Source organism: Xenopus laevis, chromosome 9_10L (assembly GCF_017654675.1).
Source record: "Xenopus laevis strain J_2021 chromosome 9_10L, Xenopus_laevis_v10.1, whole genome shotgun sequence".
Lineage (NCBI taxonomy): Eukaryota > Metazoa > Chordata > Amphibia > Anura > Pipidae > Xenopus > Xenopus laevis.
The window spans coordinates 91,009,731-91,029,866 of record NC_054387.1 but is presented as its reverse complement, the minus strand read 5'-3'; the positions used below and the strand labels follow the sequence as shown (position 1 = coordinate 91,029,866).

At 38.1% G+C, this 20,136-nt stretch overlaps 1 protein-coding gene across 3 annotated transcripts in view; it reads right to left on the bottom strand.

The window, feature by feature from the left end:
- Window positions 1-20,136, bottom strand: part of LOC108701460 (partitioning defective 3 homolog B) — a 653,761-nt gene that overhangs the window by 71,633 nt on the left and 561,992 nt on the right. The window contains exon 21 of one of the 3 annotated variants that reach the window (XM_018236179.2): window positions 18,333-18,792. The exons of the other annotated variants lie outside the window; for them this stretch is intronic. Within the exon in view, the coding sequence (XP_018091668.1) occupies window positions 18,664-18,792 (129 nt within the window). The 3' untranslated portion in view covers window positions 18,333-18,663. Of the gene's footprint in view, window positions 1-18,332; window positions 18,793-20,136 lie in introns of those variants that run through there. 3 annotated transcript variants of the gene reach the window in all.

Genomic DNA, 20,136 nt, shown 5'->3' with positions numbered 1-20,136 from the left:
GCTAGTCACTAGCCCTTATATTTTTTAAAAGTATACGCTGCAATCCTGAAGTCTCAGATCTAAATGAATACTGCCCAGCACCCTTTAGGGGAAAACTTCCAATTGGTAGAAAACCATCTCAGCTGCGTTTACTGAACTGGAATGCTTATCTGCGGGCTGGAGAAATGATTTCTGCGCTAACAGTAGGGATGTACACTCATACCATAAAATCTGGGATCCATGGATGAAGTTATACCCGAAAGATAACCCATAACATATCCACTAATACTTACAGGATGCACGTAACAATATATATATATATATATATACACACACATACAGTATACCAGCATTTTATGTTATAACTTGTGATATATTTTTTTCTCAAAAAACACCTGAATTAAAAAAAGTTAAACACTGCTATATATACCTATATATATATACACCTATATATATATACCTATATATATATATATATATATATATATATATATATATATATATATATATATATATATATATATATATTTAGACATTCTTATAACCCTGTGCAGCACAGATCCAGGCCTCTGCCCTGTTGTGCGTGGGTGCAGAACTCTGAACTTCAAGCCACTAATTTACTGTATATATCATGGATAGATAGGAATGGTGCAATATTTACTTTAGCAGCACGTGGGAACTATCTTGAAAATATAATCTTCATCTCATGGAAATGGTAAACGTTCTAAATACAGTCAATCATTTTCTGATCCATTTCTGAAATCAAATTATTCTGCACTATCTCCCTCTCAGCAATCTGTCTCTCTACGTGTAGTTCTGTGTCAGAGTTAGATATTTTGAAAGAGAGTTAGCTCTGACACATTGTCTAGGCAAAGGCAGCACACACCAGCATATTGGACCAAATCTCACTCCAACTTGTGCGTGTAGAGAGAGAGAAAGGGATTTCTGAGAGGGATTAGTGAATAATGACTTATTATTTCATAATTATTTCTATGATTATTTCAGACAGAAGATCATTTTTAATTGTTTATAATTAGAAAGCTCCATGAAGTGAAGCTCATATTCAACAATATAATCAAAATTGTTACTTATATAATATAAACACATTACATGTTATGTCATTGACTGTCTGTGGCTAATGTTATGTTACAGCAAATGGTAATGCCACCAGCCCTTTCTATATCTAACTGCATGTGCTGAATGTCTTATTTAGAATAAAAGATTTCTAAAACCTTTTTCCAACCAAATGGTCCATGTTTGAAGAGCTGTTCCTTGAACAGCTCTTCAAAACCATAATATCTAATCATCAATGGATGCACAAGTTTTGAGACCTTTTGGAGGCCATCTGTGTTTTGGTGCAGGCTGACAGTCTCCTGCTTTTTGACCACAGGTGCTGCAGCAGATGGATATTCCATGGCCATTATAGCGGAAAGAGTGTGCTTTGTCTGTGATGCCATCACTTGGAATGGCTATTAATTCAGTAGCAGTGCTGCCTTGCATTCCTTATCCTTGAATTACAGCATTGCTCCATTAATTCAAGTATTTAGGCCTTTTAATACCTTCTTCTCTAATCTTCAATGATTTAGCACCTAGTTCACTTCCCTTCATTCCCCAAATGCCCAAAAACCAGTGTTTCTCTGTTGATGGGAACAAGGGGAGATTATTAAGGAAGGATCTTAAAATATTAAAATGTTGGCATTACCCTCATATGAAAATACTGATCGCCCTATAGGGCTGAAATCCCCTTTATCTGATCCAGGAAGGTTGCTGGAGAAAAGCACAATAGATTTATTATCTCTATCTCGGGAGATAATACACACAGCTAAGAAAGGGATATCAGGGTGAAAGCACTTCAGCTATTAACACTCAGCTAGAATACCAGAGCGGCACTTCGGTTTGTTTTCAAGGGGTAACCTTCGCTAGCGGCTGCATAATGCACTCTGAAAAGTCTCACACGGGGAGGGCAAACAGCATGACTAGAGATGCTTTTAGGCCACTTTTAGCTCTGTTCCCTACTTCACCTATACAACTAGAGATGAAGCTTTAAATGCCTAGTTAAAAGGATGCTATTAGACTTTTTCTCCCCTCTGTAAATGCGAGTCTCCCTGAGGCAATTTCTGTGTCCATTGCATTAAGAAATGTTCCTGAGTCTTTGTGTTTTTAAAACCTTAAGGCAATGTACGAAATATGCTAAGAGGCCTTTCAGCCACCTCCCATTTGCCTGATTAAAGTACCAGTCTCATTTAGAAAGGCATACACAGTGCATTAAAACCTTCACATTCATTTATGTATTTTAATTTAATATTAAAAAGCATTTATAAAGCGCCTACATTTGCCACAGCACTGTACAACATACAGATTGCATACAAAAACAGACAGAGGAGGATGTTCCATGTTTCCTCAAATGTTTTTATAACTAAAAACATATCCTTGCCAGATTTTTTTAATGCGGGTTATGGAAGGAGAATTATGGTGTGAGCAAAGAAAAGAATAGATTTTCCTAAGCTATGATTATGACCAAGAACTTGTTTCATGTTATAAAGTGGAAAAGAAAACATACAGATATGTAAGTAGAATACTATGGTAGTCACAGTTAAGCTGGCCATAGATGTAAAGATTTTTAAAAGATCCAATCGTTATCGTGAGACCATGATTATCTCTAAATGATCGTTTAAATGTACGATGTGGGACATTCACTAAATTCGTTATTGCGCCAGCGTCCGCTTCGCCTGGCGTATTTTCGCCAGCGCTACGCAAATTCACTAAAATCCGAAGTTGCACTCAGGGGAAGCGTAAGGTTGCAAAGTTGCACTAGCGTTAATTCACCAAGCAAAGCAAAGTTACGCTAGCGATGGTTAATTTGCATACGGCGCCAAATTCAAGTTATAATGGAGGTATATGTAGCAGCACTACACAAGCCTGGGAAACCTTCAAAACAGCAAATAAAATTTTTATTTTGCCCTACACATGTGCCCACTGTATAGTTAAGGTGCCACGAGTTAGGAAATGTAGGGGGGAAGTAGGGTAGCCCCAAAAAATTTTTAGATCTTTTTCAGCCTATCACCCATAAAAATTGGGACTTAGAAATTTTTGTAACTTTTTTTGAAGCAATCCCTATCTACTCTATTGCACTTCGCCTGGTCTGAGGTGGCGAAGGAAGTCTGGCATAAAAGGTAGCGTTCAGAATAAATTGCACGTCAGTGAATTTGCGTAGTTACGTCTGTTGCGCAAATTCGCCAGGCATAAGGGTGCGAAGTAACACTAGCAAATTTACGCCAGCGTCCGTTAGTGAATTGGTGAATTAACGAAAATGCGCTACGCTGGCGCATTCACGCTAGCGTTTGGCGCTTTGTCGTTTAATGAATTTGCCCCGATGTGTCCATCAACTAAAAAGACCATTTGAGGCGATATTGCCAGCAAAACTGAAGAGTAGCTGCCTGCTTGGCCCTGCAAACATTGATTGATTGCACTGGGACCAATAATGTTTTTTTAACCTGGCCGATCAAATAATAAGTCCTGTATTATTTTTCTGGAATATTATTTTGAGCTTGGCTGTCTGCCACAGATCAATATTTAAGAGTATCATCAAATATGATCATTTGACTTACATCATGTGAAGTTACCTGGGGAGGAGCAAATGGGTACTGCTAAAAGGTGCAAGGAACAAGCTCTAAGGACATTATTACTGGTCAAGTCACCCAGGTAGACAGGTCTGAACGGAGACTCAAAATAGGCCCTGGCATTTCAGGTACCCAGAGGCCCCAACAGGCCACACAGTGGCCCAAACAGCCCCCCATCGGCCCACTAAATAGTGAGTGTCTATGGCATCTTACAGCTGCCCCTCTGGCATTTGCCAGAACCCACAGATTGCCAGTCCCGGCCTGCAGGTAGAATATATTGGTCAGCTGTTGGGGGACTAGACCTGGACAAAAGATGCACCTTGTTTAATGTTAGGCCGGGAAAGCTATTTCAACCAAGTATGTCCTCAACTGTTCATCTGTCACCATATGATTTGAACCAACCTAAAAGTTGGATCAAACTTGATCACACAGTCTGTAGTGCAGTGAAAAGCCATGCTTTGTGAGATCTACCAACAGACAAGATGCAAAGCCTGCAGTTCAATTTCTGTTCCATTTCCAAGCAACTGACTTGTGTACCTTGGTCATCTAGTAAACTGCATAAAATCTATTAAATTAACAAGCAGGCCAAATGTATCTCGTGGCCAGTAACCAATCCATATGTTATCAGTTTAAGCTTAATGTTATGTTAAGTTACGTTGGAAATTTGCCAGCAAAATATCTATTAGCACAAAACTAAGAATAGAAGGAGGGTGTGGGTGCCACGCCATCTGTTACAGAACTGGACTAGACTGCCACAGGTAGTATATCCCGCCAGGATTAGAAAAAAAACCACAATGAATGCAGTTAATAAAATACAAAATGTATATCTGTTATGTATGTGATGTAATATGAAATGGAAACCGTTCCAAATGTTTTGTTGGGTGACTTTTCATAGGAATTTTACAGAATGCTGGTGTATAAAATCACCCTGTTGTCTATGTAGGTGTTTAGCTATAAGGATTTATCTGCAACTGCTTTTCTGGTACAATGACTGCTGTAAATGACTGTTAAGCACACCATGGCATATGTTGGTGATATATAAATAAAGGATAATAATAATTGTCAAAAGTCATTAGCTGCTTGGAAACAAAAGCAACACCACATGACTATGAAAGACCCTACTCACTGCCATAAGGGGTTATCCTAGAATGACTTTAGTCAATACAGTTACTTAAAAAGGGCATCACACCTGCCCTCAGGCACATAGATACTTGACTGGTGCAGCAGTGCTAGAGACATTTAATGCCTCCTGGGTACTGGTGGAAGGAAGCTTCTAAATGAAGGCTGTGTGACCTATGGAATGTTAACACAATGTGCAATTCATAGATACTGGGTGACAGAACAGAAGTGGATCAAAGTGGAACTACAAAGTTAAAAATACAAGGTTTACATCACTTATATTGCTACCTTGTTATGTATAATAGTGTTAACAAGCTTTTGTTTGCACAAGCAATTATATTTAATCAAGTAGGTGATTCAAGGTGCTAATTACAGTTTATCTATGTAAGTTTGTCCTCATTTAATCATTTACACAATGAGGTACATTTAAGAAGCAGCAAAATGACGTCATGCTGGCGAATTTTCGCTAGCGTTAGCCACTTCTCCTTTTAGTAAATTTGCCCCTATGACTATGAAATTAAAAACAACAGTTGTAATGGAATGAGCCATATATCAACTACATCCGTTTGTTTTTTTCCTGATTCATTTTTCAGGTTTGAGATCTTGAACTTAAATTACGAAGGAAAGAAGTGCAGGAATAAATGACAGGACAGTGTTGTGTGCATTCATTGGCTGATTTAACCTAGCCCAGAGAGTAAGTTACTGCTATTTTCCAACTGGCTTTTAACCTCATTTAATTTAGATTAAACTATAAAGGCATATGGTAAGACAAACAAGGCTAAGATACAAAGAAAATAGATGTTCTACTTTTAAATATAACATATGCGCATGCAAATTGCACTTTCAGATAAAGATATTTGTAACAAAGACCAATAGCCTTTTATTTGCATGCAATGCCTCCATGATGCTCTTAAATTTGTGCTTGTGACATACAAGTTAGGGATGGGTGGGGGGACACCTATGATTCAAAGTAATGACGGACTGAAGCCAGAGCCAAAACTTAGCACAAAGGTCTGCGGCTATTTGCACACACCTGACCACAGTGTGCACAGTGAAAAAAATGGGCAATTGCAACACTTTTTTTGCACTTTGCATGCTGCTTTTGGGGTTGCAAATTAGCCCTATAGATAGGTTGATGGCAGAAAGGAGGGGGTGCGACAGTGGGAAATTTGTGCTTTGTGCAGAATCAGAAGGGAGTCAGGTTGGAGTCTCAATATGCTGTGTGCTTCACACAGTTTAAGGTTATGGAAAATAAAGTATTTTGATTACAACTTTTGAAATTTTATTCAATATTTTTGAGGACTGATTTTTAAGAAATAAAATCTACTTTAGTGGATTATTACCCATTGTTAGATACTTGCCAAGAGCACAAATTATGTTTTTATTGAAGTTCTACATTGGAAATAAGTAATACAGTGCAGGCTGTGTCTCTGAAGGCGGCCCCTCTACTCTATGGCAATACCAGGATCATAGACCATATGGGTTGCTAATAAACTGTAGCATTCATGTATTGTTGCTATAACATGTGTTTAATAAACCATGTCATCAGTCTTTAAGTTCTGGAACCCAGAGTATGAAACAGCACGATATATCATACCAAAATCTTTTCTTTTCCCACAAAAGCAGATGTTCATCAGAATGTAAATTCATATTCTACATATAAAATTGGGCAAGTGAGGCTGATGGATGGAGACTGTTGTAAAAAAAAATGAGCTGCGATATTATTATAAACAAGTCATGAAATCTATTTGAAATTCAGTATGTTCTACAGCAGAACATGTTGGCAGCTTGTGTAGCGCACTGGAACACTTGGAAATTAGAATGCAGCACAAGTTATTTTCTTTGGGATAACACAAGGCTGAGTTCATAGTCATTTTTTTTTATAGCTTGACCCCATACTCCTAATGTCATGCATAACACTGCAGTGAATTTCCGTTGATCTCATGTTGTGACCTTTCCTAACACACACCAGCATTGTAAGCATTCCACTTTTTAAGAGGTGTCTACTTTCATACATCAGTGCAGCTTAAAGTTACACATATTACAATTAAAATGGCACGTCCAGTCAGTATAAATGTATCTCCTACCTCTATGGTAGATAAAGAAAAAATGATTCGTTCGGACAAAAAAGCATTTAAAGACTTCCAGAAGAAGAAAAATCTGCAGACAACCAACTCTAGATAAGAGATGGGAAAATACCTAGAAATCCTGGGTCTTGCTGTCCAGTTTTCAGAGAATAACAGAGGATTTAGAGAGTTTATTTGACCAGACATATTTCTCACATACTGATTTCTGCCTGTGGTTAAAGATATCACTCTCCTTGATGAAAAAATATTTTCTTTTTGACACTACTTGAGGATTTCAAAGATATCCCATCCCTAAAAGTTAAGCAACACTTATTTCATCTCTAGAAAAAAGGAAATTGTTTGCAATTACTTTTGTGCCTATTTTCTGGCAATGTAGTGCCCCCATAAGGTTAAAAAATAATTGCAAATTACAAAACCATTTGCAAATATGTGGGATTGTTTTTGCTTCCATTGCCCCTCTCTACCAATAGTGAGATTTAATTCCCTATAAGATGCTTAATTACCTATTGGTATTTGCTACTACAGGTATGGGACCTAAATGCCTAAAAATGCCACTAGTACTATGCATACGGTGCATAACGTTTCTTTTAATATAAACGTTTAATAAAGACACTATTCTATGTCAATACGCAGTTGGTCTATATGTTTTATCCTTTTTGATTTTTATTAATTTAAGATATTTTTTTGCAGCTCTCTATTTTGAAATATAAATTGGTATCTGGTTTTTAGGGTCCCACTAGCAACAAAGCACAGGCACATTTAATTTAAGGAAAGGCTTGAGTGAAACAATTACCTGTCCTGGGGGGAGCTCAAGCTTAATTTGTTTTCTATAAAAATACTTACAACAGTAATAAAAATAAATAAAAAAAAAATAAAAATAAAAAATAAATAAATCTAAGGATACATCTAGGATAATAAATATATTAATTTATGTGGCACATAATCAACAAATCTAAACTTATTTGCATTGACATACTACATTTAATTATTAAACCATCTTGTCAGGATATGATTGTTATTTACTCACTGTTATCTCAGGGCAAAAAATCCCAATTTACAGTATTTTAAATGACAGGTAAAACAAAAATTACCATTAAAAAAAGGTTAGTTTAATATTTGCATTTCATATATTTGTTATTTACTCACTAAAAAATTCAAACAAGAACATAGCCCTGTATTCTTCTTTGTTCATAGTTCATTCACAACAAAGTACATAAGTCTGGTGTAAGGTCTGTTAGGCTAATTCAAATTAATTTGCCTTTAATTTACTTTAAAACTTATTTAGGTCTTAAAAACAAGCTATGACATCTGTGCATAGACAATAAATTATATTTCCAGCATTCCCGAGAAGAACAAAGAAGCTGTAATGAAAATGTGTGCAGTACCTGTTTACAATTTCAAATAGATACACTTATATGCTGCAGAACTTTAATGTAGTCCTCCTCAGCTATAGAACTTATCGTTATCCTGTAGTTCTCCCCCAGTATTAACTATAGTGGCCTGCACTTTTTTGCATGTGCCTCATACAAAGGTCCTGGTGTTTGGGGACCAAAATACATTGAGTGTTTGTAAACTTATGCTCAGGGCTGCCATCAGAAATCACAGGGCCCCGCAAAACAACATTTTCTGGGCCCCCCTTGCCACACAAGACACAAGCCTTAAAACATTACATGCCCCTGTACAAGTTGAAAAAAAATTACTTTGGTGCCCAGGGCCCCCTTATGAGTTTTGGTGGTCAGGGCCCCTACAAGTTAAAGAAAAAAACCATTGGTGACCTTGGACCCCCTACAAGTTATAAAGAAAAATCATTAGAGGCAAGGGTCCCTACGGCTACAAGTTATTTATGAAAAAAAATCAGGAGGTGAAGTGGCCCTGCTCAATAGAGCTTGCAATCTAAAATGTGTTTGGAAAAATAAAATATATCAGGTATACAAACTAAATGGTATAGTGATCATATGTTGGAAGCAGAGACCAGTGTAGTCTATATTTTGCATTGGATAATGATCTAAGCTGGTAATGCTCAACTCAAGGGCAGGTCAAGTTAAACTACATTCATTCAACCTGTTAGATGCCTATGTTCCATCTGACCCTTTGCTGTTTTTTATTACTAGCCCCTATAGAAATTACATAAGGAAGACCACAACATTGGGGTAATTTACTGCCATAATGGATGCCAGTGCAGTGGCTGCACACTGCACCTTAATAAAAAGTCTGATATGGAGTGCAGAACACAGCTCTATTGCTTTCAAGGCAGTCCTCTAGGCAAACACAGAGCTTCAATGTAGCCTGCACCTGCCGGTGCTTCCTAACTTGTGTGAATGAGAATCAAGTTAAGTGATGGTAGGTGGCAGGTGAGGGGATGACTATGTGCCCCTCCCTTCTGTCCCAAATGAATACAGCACTACTGAATGCAGGCAGCAAACTGTTTTGAACACATAGACCTTTGTTCAAATTATAAGTTTTAATTAAAAATAAATTTAAATTTTTTCACTTCCCAAACAGAGGGTTTCAAGTCAATAGCCATGATTGTTATGTAGTGCTTCAAGCTTCTGCCCAACTAGAGGAGATTTTTTGCGGATCTGTGGCGCAGAATTTGCTCAAGGTGACAAAAAGTGTGCATGGAATTTAAACCCATTTTCATTCTTATACAGCAGTTGAGTGTCCCAGCCAGCTGTTTTAGGCAATGGTTGTCTTTTTATAAGACACAGGCATTACCAAGATCCTTTATTGTCTTTAGTGCAGTTCCAGCACAGTACTCCTATGAAAAAAGAAACTTATCATAAAAAACAACACTGCAAGTAATGATGATTCTCCGTCTAGTCAGTTGTATAATAATCCCTCCTTAGACTACAGGCAGGTTCAAAGAATCCACTGTTTTATTTTTGTCAGATGACAAACAAAGTAGAAAGGTTCTAAGAAAGATAACCCTTCTTTGAAATGTCTACTTTTTGATTGCTTTTCCAAAAGAAAATAAAAAAGGGCATCTCCAGTCAACTTTGCTAGGAGATGAAGTTACTATAGAAACAGTGATTGTGATACAATTTTTCATGTAGTCAAATATTATTCCTTACATCTGACGAGCTCTCTGTAGTATGGGACTGCATTTGAGAGTGCTAATGATGCATTAGTGGGCCTGGAAAAGCTATTAGGAACAACACAGGGAAACCCTTGGCTACAACCTGTGCAACTGATGAATGAGGCTGTTCATATTTTATCATGCAAATAGGGAGGGATTGATTTGGACTGGGTGGAAATGTTGGGTTTTTTCTGGTGTGTGTGTGTGTGTGGTTTTTTTTTACATCACATTACTTATAACAAAGCTTCCAGTTTTGCCCTCTATGTCTGCAAATTCTATCTGTTTTTGCATTTTGTCTTTACTGGGTATTATGAAGTATTATTATAACCTGAGTTAAAGCTGTATTCCCATTAATCCTAGAATGTTCTTTTGACAGTTGTGCACAATAACCGTAATACCTATAAAAAGGAAACTTATTTGTAACATTCCTGTTACTTACTATTAACAATTTAATATTTGTTGTGGTTTGTATTAAAAAAAAAAGCTGTGCCACCCACCATAGGAGCAGCAACCCCTTGGCACCACACAGTGCAGCCCAAAAACTACTTTACTGGATAACACAACACTATACACAGGTTTGACTTCACACGTTACACACATGGCAGAACAATACTCCAGTACTCTACTTAACATTGTCACATGTATGGTAATTGGATCAAGGGTAGGGTAACTGGAGAATACTGCCTTAACTGTTGAGCAGTGATCAAACATATAGCAATATTACTGCTAACTTGTATGCTTAAAGGCAAAAATACCCCAATTTTTGACAGGGGCTTCTTTTAGTTGCATAAAAAATACGTGAACTTAAAAAAAAAATTTATGAACTTATTTTTTTACATATCTAATTTCACAGAATTTTCAGATTCATGTCAAAATGCCACATTTCACATAATTATTTTCACAAAAGTGCAACAATATTTAAGCATTGCCTTCAATGTATTCTGTGCCAAAAAAATGTGGATTTTTCACATTGCGTTCAGCGAATGTTCTCTGTTTGGTGAACTTTCCTGTGGTTTTCACAAATTTTCTGTGACGTGAATTTGGGCAACCCCCTTAGGCTTACACTGCAAAGCAGCGTTCTCCTATGTTCCATTGTAAAGTGATAGATTCTGGGAGGTGAAGTCCTATTGGACAAGGTTTGGGAAGAGTTGCAGTACACTGTGAGCGTAAGGTACCAATGAGTACAAAGACTATCAAGGTCAAGGTCAAATCATGCACAAATTCATATAAAAAAAGTATATTTATTTTCGGTAATTTAGTGTTTATGCACCTTGTATACACAAGCCCAACTGAATGAGCTCATGTTAAAAAGGGGTGAATATACTGAATCATGAATATGTTTCAATATAGGCCTACCTCTCCATTCGTCATCCTTTATAAGTCAGCCCTTTCAAAACTTGTTGCTAACAGCCTCTTAGTCAGAGAGTAATACAAAAGATGTATGAAAATGTTTTTAAATGTAGTGTCCAAATTTGGTGTTCAAACCAACAAATACTTGTTTACAGTCGACTACATGGCACATATTTGTTGTGCCAACAGAAAACCAGACAGCCCAAAAGAAGATACAGAAAGTATTGGCATGCTCAGCCTGAACCTTTTCACTATTGCTGTACTCATTTCCTAGTCTGGAGAGCCACCAATTAGATTTTTTTTTTTACTTGTTTATAAAAATGATAATTCTACCATATGAATTAATAAAATGTTCTATTCTTTATCCTGCAGGTGATAAGTCTTTGCATTTTTATCTTCCATTGTGTAATAATATTTCATGAAATTTTTAGTACTTACATTTTCCAATAATCTACTTTTACTAGCTAGAGTCCAGAAACAGAGTCCAGAAACAGATGATCTTAGTGCAGCCAAGGAGTTCTATTTCCAGAAAACTCTTATTTTGGACTGAATGTAACTGTGCATGAAAGAAAGGAGAGGTGATAAAACTCCAGAGAGTAAGGAAGTCAATAGGTGTGGTATTGGTATAATTCCATCTCTGCTTGTCCATCTGACTGTGTTATTATATTGTATAAAACTCAATAAAAAAATGTTACAATTTAGTTACAGTATATTAGTGTTACAAAAGGTTGGCTATTGCTGCTATGTCTGGGAGTAAACCTAGGGCCCCATGATGCTATGGAAACAATGGCTGTACACACTTTATTATTTTTTTATATACAAAATGCCCCACTTAAATCATCTCTTGGGCAGTCCTCTAAAACTTTGGAAATTGCTTATTGTTTTCCCTTCTCCCTTCTGATGTGTTATACATCACAGACAAAATGAATACTATGCAGACTGGTATGTTTTGATGCCTACCAAAAAGGTTATTTTTGTGCTGCGCTTTCTGTTTTGTTAGTTGGTATTAAAGAACCAATGAGAAATAAACATGTCTCCAGGGTGGCCCAATCTAAGCTAATTCTAGAATTGGATTTTTATAATGCTGTACCCAACCACATTTACAACCCTCTTAAACGCTACCCCCATTCCTGTATAGAGATGTCGCGAACTGTTCGCCGGCGAACTTGTTCGCGCGAACATCGGGTGTTCGCGCTCGCCGGAAGTTCGCGAACGTCGCGCGACGTTCGCCATTTTGGGTTCGCCATTGTTGGCGCTTTTTTTTGCCCTCTCACCCCAGACCAGTACATGGCAGCCAATCAGGAAGCTATCCCCTGGACCACTCCCCTTCCCTATAAAAACCGAAGCCCTGCAGCGTTTTTTCACTCTGCCTGTGTGTGCTGAAGAGATAGTGTAGGGAGAGAGCTGCTGCCTGTTAGTGATTTCAGGGACAGTTGAAAGTTTGCTGGCTAGTAATCGTTTTGATACTGCTCTGTTATTGGAGGGACAGAAGTCTGCAGGGGTTTGAGGGACATTTAAGCTTAGGTAGCTTTGCTGGCTAGTAATCTACCTTCTACTGCAGTGCTCTGTATGTAGCTGCTGTGGGCAGCTGTCCTGCTTCTGATCTCATCTGCTGACTGCTGCAATAACAGTAGTCCTTGTAAGGACTGCTTTTATTTATTTTTTTTTTGTTTTACTACTACTACTACTACTACTATAAGAGCCCAGTGCTATTAGTCTAGCAGTGTTGGGGAGTGGGACTGGTGTGCTAATCTGCTGCTCCTAGTAGTTCAGCAGCACCAACTTTAATTTTTTTTTTTTATTATTCATTTTTTTTTTATTTTACTTTTTTTTATTTTACTACCGCTGTAGTAGTGTATAAGTTGACCTTTTAGGCATTATTTGCCCTGTAGGCATTTTTTGCCCAGTGTGTTATTCAACCAACTGCCATCTAGCTGTGTGACCTTGTTCACATTCTGTCTAAATATCCATAATATTACCGTCTCCAGAAAAAACACCGGAGTGACTTTTTTCAAGCAGCCATAATATATTTTACGTAATCCGTATCCACCGCTGTAGTAGTGTATACGTTGACCTTGTAGGCATTATTTGCACAGTGTTTTCTTCAACCCGCCATCTAGCTGTGTGAGCTTGTTCACATTTTGTCTAAATATTGATAATATTATCGTCTCTAGAAAAACCACTTGAGTTACTTTTTTTCAAGCAGCATTCATATATTTTACGTAATCCGTATCCACCGCTGTAGTAGTGTATACGTTGACCTTGTAGGCATTATTTGCACACTGTTTTCTTCAACCCGCCATCTAGCTGTGTGAGCTTGTTCACATTTTGTCTAAATATTGATAATATTATCGTCTCTAGAAAAACCACTTGAGTTACTTTTTTTCAAGCAGCATTCATATATTTTACGTAATCCATATCCACCACTGTAGTAGTGTATACGTTGACCTTGTAGGCATTGTTTGCCCAGTTTTTTTGGCCGCAGCCACTGAAGCACAGAGGCCAGAAAAAATATGCCATATAAATGCTGAAAATAGTCATTTTTTGCCATACGTTGACTCAACGTATATGGCAAAAAATGACTATTTTCAGCATTTATATGGCATATTTTTTCTGGCAACTGTGCTTCAGTGGCTGCGACCAAAAAAACTGGGCAAACAATGCCTACAAGGTCAACGTATGGCAAAAAATGACTATTTTCAGCATTTATATGGCATATTTTTTCTGGCAACTGTGCTTCAGTGGCTGCAACCAAAAAAACTGGGCAAACAATGTCTACAAGGTCAACGTATTGGCGAAAAATTACTATTTTCAGCATTTATATGGCATATTTTTTCTGGCAACTGTGCTTCAGTGGCTGCGTCCAAAAAAACTGGGCAAACAATGCCTACAAGGTCAACGTATGGCAGTTGTTTAAAGAGAACAGTAGATTACTAGCCAGCAAAGCTACCTAAGCTAAAATGTCCCTCAAATCCCTGCAGACTTCTGTCCCTCCAATACAGAGCAGTATCAAGCAGATTACTAGCCAGCAAACTTACTATCATCTGTCCCTGAAATCACTAACAGCTCTCCCCCTACACTATCTCTTCCAAGCACACACAGGCAGATTTTTCAGATACATTTTTGCCCTTGATCCCCCTCTGGCATGCCACTGTCCAGGTCGTTGCACCCTTTAAACAACTTTAAAATCATTTTTCTGGCCAGAAATTTTTTTTTTAGATGTTAAAGTTCGCCTTCCCATTGAAGTCTATGGGGTTCGCGAACCGCTCGCATTTTTGCGCAAGTTCGCGAATATGTTCGCGAACTTTTTTACCGACGTTCGCTACATCCCTATTCCTGTATGATCACCTCCAAATGTGTAAAACCAGTTTTGTTTTCCTATACAGGTAAGGGACCTGTTATCCAGAATGCTCTGGACATGGGGTTTTCCGGATAACGAATCTTTCCATAATTTGAATATTCATACCATAAGTCTACTAGAAAATCATGTAAACATTAAATAAACCCAATAGGCTGCTTTTGATTCTAAAAAGGATTAATGACATCTTAAGTTTGGATCAAGGTACTGTTTTATTATTATTGAGAAAAAGGAAATCATTTTTAAAAAATTGGATTATTTGGAGTCTATGGGGGACAGCCTTTCTATAATTTTGAGCTTTCTGGATAACAGGTTTCCAGAAAATGGATCCCATACCTGTACTATGTATCTAGTACATTTCAAAGTGAAATCTTATTTTCTCATAATGAGATCAATGAGAATGAGACATGAGTCTGACCTCATGCCAAGTCCACAGGGAAAAAACCTAATTTTCCCGTACCCTTTGGGTGTTAAGTGAAGAACTAAAGAATTCAGCAGGTGGAGAACATCTGATCTGTTTGTGTGGAAGCTACTGAAGCAAAATTAAAAAGTCCAGTGTTGAGAAGTGCAAGTGCTGATGGGAATGTCCAACAGCTGGAGGCTCAACGACTGGCCAATCTAGCAACAGTACATTATTTGACTTGTAATGAGATAGTATATGAAATAATGGAAAAGACACAGAAATCTCAAAGCAGGGTACAGACTATATTGTTGATTTACTGAGTGACAGCAGAAGAAAGGGATCTAGGAATTAAAACTTTAGATTTAATTTAGTATAATTAAGTATTCAGTGTAGTCAAACATTTTATAGGTATTTTGGTGAGACCTAACCATGGAAATTGTATTCTGTTTTAAAGGCCCAACCTACAGAAACATGTTAATAAAATAGAGACTGTCCTAAGGAGGGAAACTGAGGTGCATCATGGTCTAAATAACAAGGAAATATATCAAGACAATTAACAATGTTGAGGAGGAATGCACTTTCTGGCAGCAGAACATGACTATAATTAAAGGAAGAGAGGAGAGTTTGTCTGAGAAGAAGTTGCATCAATTACTGCTTGTGGAGGGGCAACGATTGGTGCCTGTTACTGAGAGACATGATGTCCAGTCCTGCTTATGTTGCCCTGCATGGCATTCAAGCTGGACTGCCTGTGGGCACAATAATATACTTTACTACCTAAGACATACATTGGGGGTAATTGGGGAAGAACTGCAAGAGTGTGCCCTTCATTCTTATTCAGCCAAAACTTCCCCCCTGGTTTGGTTGGGGTCTGCACCATGTTGCAAAAAAAAATCCGAATGACATGCAGGTTAGGGAGTAGATGGGGGGGGGTACATGTCTCCCTTTGCCCACCCGTTATGAATACAGTGTTGTGTGGCTAGAAAGGTGATGGCATGCACATGTGTTAAAAGACACTAATTAGAACAAACCATTTGTAATAGCAGAAGAGAACTGGGCTTGGTCCCACTAATATAAGTATTACACGTTTTTGTTTACATTCAGCCAGTGAGGCAGATTTATGTAACTACAACTCTCCATCTTCCACTTCTCTCTGGCCGCATCACTTGTTACCCGAAGAAATCATTAGTTTCTGTAAAATAGTGCACTGATATCTCAGGGGCTAACTTTGGAAGCAATAAATGTCTGAAAACACTTGTTTCCCAGTGGAACTCTGCCTTTCACAGAGGTGTCCCTGTCACAAATGCTTTATTGTCATGAGCTCAAGAACAAACTATGTTTTCCGGCACCAAGTAGATGCCTTTTATGCTGGAGGGGGCTGCAACGCATTTCAGTAAATGGACTTGCATTACACTGTGAATCCTTTTTCGGATGACTGTGTGGTTATCTGCAATGTTCCACATTTTATTCAAGCCTGAGCCTATTCCTTTTCTCCCATTTTATAATTTCCAGCCTCACACAAAGCTATTCTGATACCAATTTTCACCTTTCCTGCTGAAGTTATGTCTCTACACCATTTAATCAAAGGGAACGACAACCTACAGCCAAATGTGAGAAGGTTGGCAGCTTTCCAAATCACATTTCTCAATCCTTCATTTAAAAGAAATGATGACAAATACATTGACAAGGAAATCTACACTTTAAAGATGGAAAGGAGGGGGAATAAAAAAACAACATCCACAGTAAAGCAACTGTGCGGGTGAGAAATTAAGACCAGGAGACAGTGGAGGCAGGATGAGAGGAAAGAAGAGTAAATGCAAATGTAATACTATGTTCCTGTCAAATATGATAATTGTAAGGTACAGAGAGAGCCTTTTAACAGGAAGAGGTGATAGACTGATTGCAAATAATCCCTCAATCCTCTCTCTTCTCACTGTATTTATTGCATTGTTGTTCACTGAAAACATACATAATACAACTCCTGTGTCTACATATCCAGACTGTAATTTAGGTCAGCAGCTAATCACAGTGCTGAAGAAGACTTATTTAATGTGAATTTTCTACTCAGTTTAATATATATACATATGCATGATTGTCTGGGTGCTCAGTTATAATAGACTTGAGTTAGAAATTCTAAATAACATCTATTCAGTTGTCTAATAACGAAGATCAGACAAGCTTAAAGTCAAAGGGGCACTGACCTTTATTATTTACTTATTCATCTATAGTGCTACTGATTTTACAGAGAGATAGAGTAAATCTCTACCCTGTAATATAAATAAATTTAAATTTGAATGGTATGAGTGACTTGCCCATGGAATAGACATAAATAGAACCTTTCAGTTTCTCAATCAGATACTTCTCTTCTATGAAAATGTTGACGTTAATGGAGTAATGAAATTTGGCAGATTTTGGCTGAATAAACCAAGTACTGTTTTGTGATATGGACCCTCTTGAAATGTATGATCCTATTAGATTGCGCTTCATCAGGAAAAGAAAGTAAGTCTGCCAATGTCTTTGTACAGTTGGGGGGTAGGGGGTCATTGGTTGCCCCAAAAGTGACAGGAAAAATACCACCCTTCTGCTTCCTCTTGGATTGTGTCAGGAAAGTCTATAGGTGTGAAAATTGTTGGTAGGAGCGTTATGTGCTGTGTAAGGTGACCATACACGCAGTGTCGGACTGGCCCACAGGGATACCAGGAAAACTCCCAGTGGGCCCAGGTGTCAGTGGGCCCACATGCTGCTAAACCTTTGGCCTATTTCATGGCCATTCCCTATTTCTTTGAGAACAAAGAGGCTAAATATATGGAATAATTGATAGTATAAAGGGGAAAGCCTAGGAGAATAGAGGTTGATTGAGGAGATGAAGAATATTAGTACTGAGAGTGGGCCCCTGGTCTAAGGTATTATGGTGGGCCCCTGGTCTAAGGTTTTTGGGTGGGCCAATGGTTTCCCAGTCCGACACTGCGTGCACGTACACACTGAGGTGGGTAATATCGGGCTGATCCGATCGTGGGCCATAGGGTCCTACCATTCGATCATAATGTAGGCAATACGGACGGTCAGATCATGGGCCTCATCAACAGACACAGTCGTGATCCGACAGGATTTTTTACCCTGCCCGATCGGCATCTGCCCGACTTTCGGCCAGATATCGATCTGGGAAGCCTGTTGGAGGGCCCCACGGACGGGCCGATAAGCTGCCGACTCGGTCTGTTGACAGCTTTTATCACCCATGTATGGCCAACTTAACCCTTGTAATGCTTGTTAGTGGCTCAATGAAAACCAGAAATCATCATATGGTGAAAGCGTTATGATTTAATAAATAAGCAAGTAAATAAGAGACAGCAAATTCAGAGCAAGAGGCAAGTCCATTTAACAGCAATTTTTTCTACAGTAATTCTTTCATGACCACTTAATTCTCAACATCAAAGTTTTCACATGATTTCCAGCCAAGGCTTCTACAAAGAGTTTGTACAGTATGTTCTCCCTGTGCTTCCGTTGATTTTCTATGGGCACTTAGTCTAAATAGATATACTGTAGGCAGGTTGGCTCTTGAAAAAATTGACTATAGTGTGTGCCACTGTGATAGGGAACTTAGGTGGAATGTAAGGGCTGGTTCAAGATAAAACAAATGTCTAGCTATTCTGTAGAATGCTGCTACTGCAGTAGCATTATATACAGCCCATGATGTATTGCACATTGGAAACTTTGTAACCTTTCTGTAGTTTTCTGTGAGTATTTAGAACAGCCTTCATCCATATCTTATCCTGAATGTACCTGTCCTCTTCTTTTGGGTACCTCTGAAAGAGAGGGAGTAAATATGTATATTAAAAAGTCTGATGCTCTAAAGCTTTTTTGTTTAATTCATTTTTAAATTAATTCCTGGTATTTATATAGTGCCAGCACATTTCCACAGAGCTTTACTAAGATTATACATCATTCACTTAAGACCCTACCCCAGAGGAGCTGACAAGGGTCCTATCAAATTCACACACACTATGGCAAATTTTGTCATATGCCAATTAACCTGCCTGTATGTTTTTGGAGAGTGGGAGAAAACTGTAGCACCCAAAGATAACCCATACAGACAACATATCCCATACAGGAGAACATATAAACCGATTGCATATAGTGCCCTGACTGGGATTTATCTCACAGTGCCACAAAGCCAAAGTCCTACCCAATGAACTGTGCAAAATAGGATCTCAATCTATTTTTTAGTTAGTCAATTTAAAGGGATCCTGTCATCGGAAAACATGTTTTTTTCAAAATGCATCAGTAAATAGTGCTACTCATCAATCAATCAATTTCTCTAAAGAGCAAACAGATTTTTTTATATTCAATTTTGAAATCTGACATGGGGCTAGACATTTTGTCAATTTCCCAGCTGCCCCTGGTCATGTGACTTGTGCCTGCACTTTAGGAGAGAAATTATTTCTGGCAGGCTGCTGTTTATCCTTCTCAATGTAACTGAATGTGTCTCAGTGGGTTTTTACTATTGAGTGTTGTTCTTAGATCTACCAGGCAGCTGTTATTTTGTGTTAGGGAGCTGCTATCTGGTTACCTTCCCATTGTTCTGTTGTTTGGCTGCTGGGGGGGGGGGAGGGAGGGGGATGATATCACTCCAACTTGCAGTACAGCAGTAAAGAGTGATTGAAGTTTATCAGAGCACAAGTCACATGACTTGGGGCAGCTGGGAAATTGACAATATGTCTAGCCCCATGTCGGATTTCAAAATTGAATTTAAAAAAATCTGTTTGCTCTTTTGAGAAATGGATTTCAGTGCAAAATTCTGCTGGAGCAGCACTATTAACTGATTCGTTTTGAAAAAAATTTTTTTCCCATGACAGTATCCCTTTAAAGGTTTTGTACTCTGAAACACTCTCATACACTGATGTAATTCTTATAGCAAGTTGTCAGTTTGCCCATGCAAGTTGTAGTTTGCCCACGCAGTCTAAAAACATATCTGGTCTGTCAGGTTCTTTCAAGACAAGTAACCGTTATAAGTAAATGATGGTATGGTGCCATTAGGAGCACTGTTTACATTTGTTCTATTTGTGTTTGTGTGGGATTTATCCCACAATCCATACTGATATGTGATTAAGAACATCCTAATAATTCAATTCCTAATTAAAATACTGTGT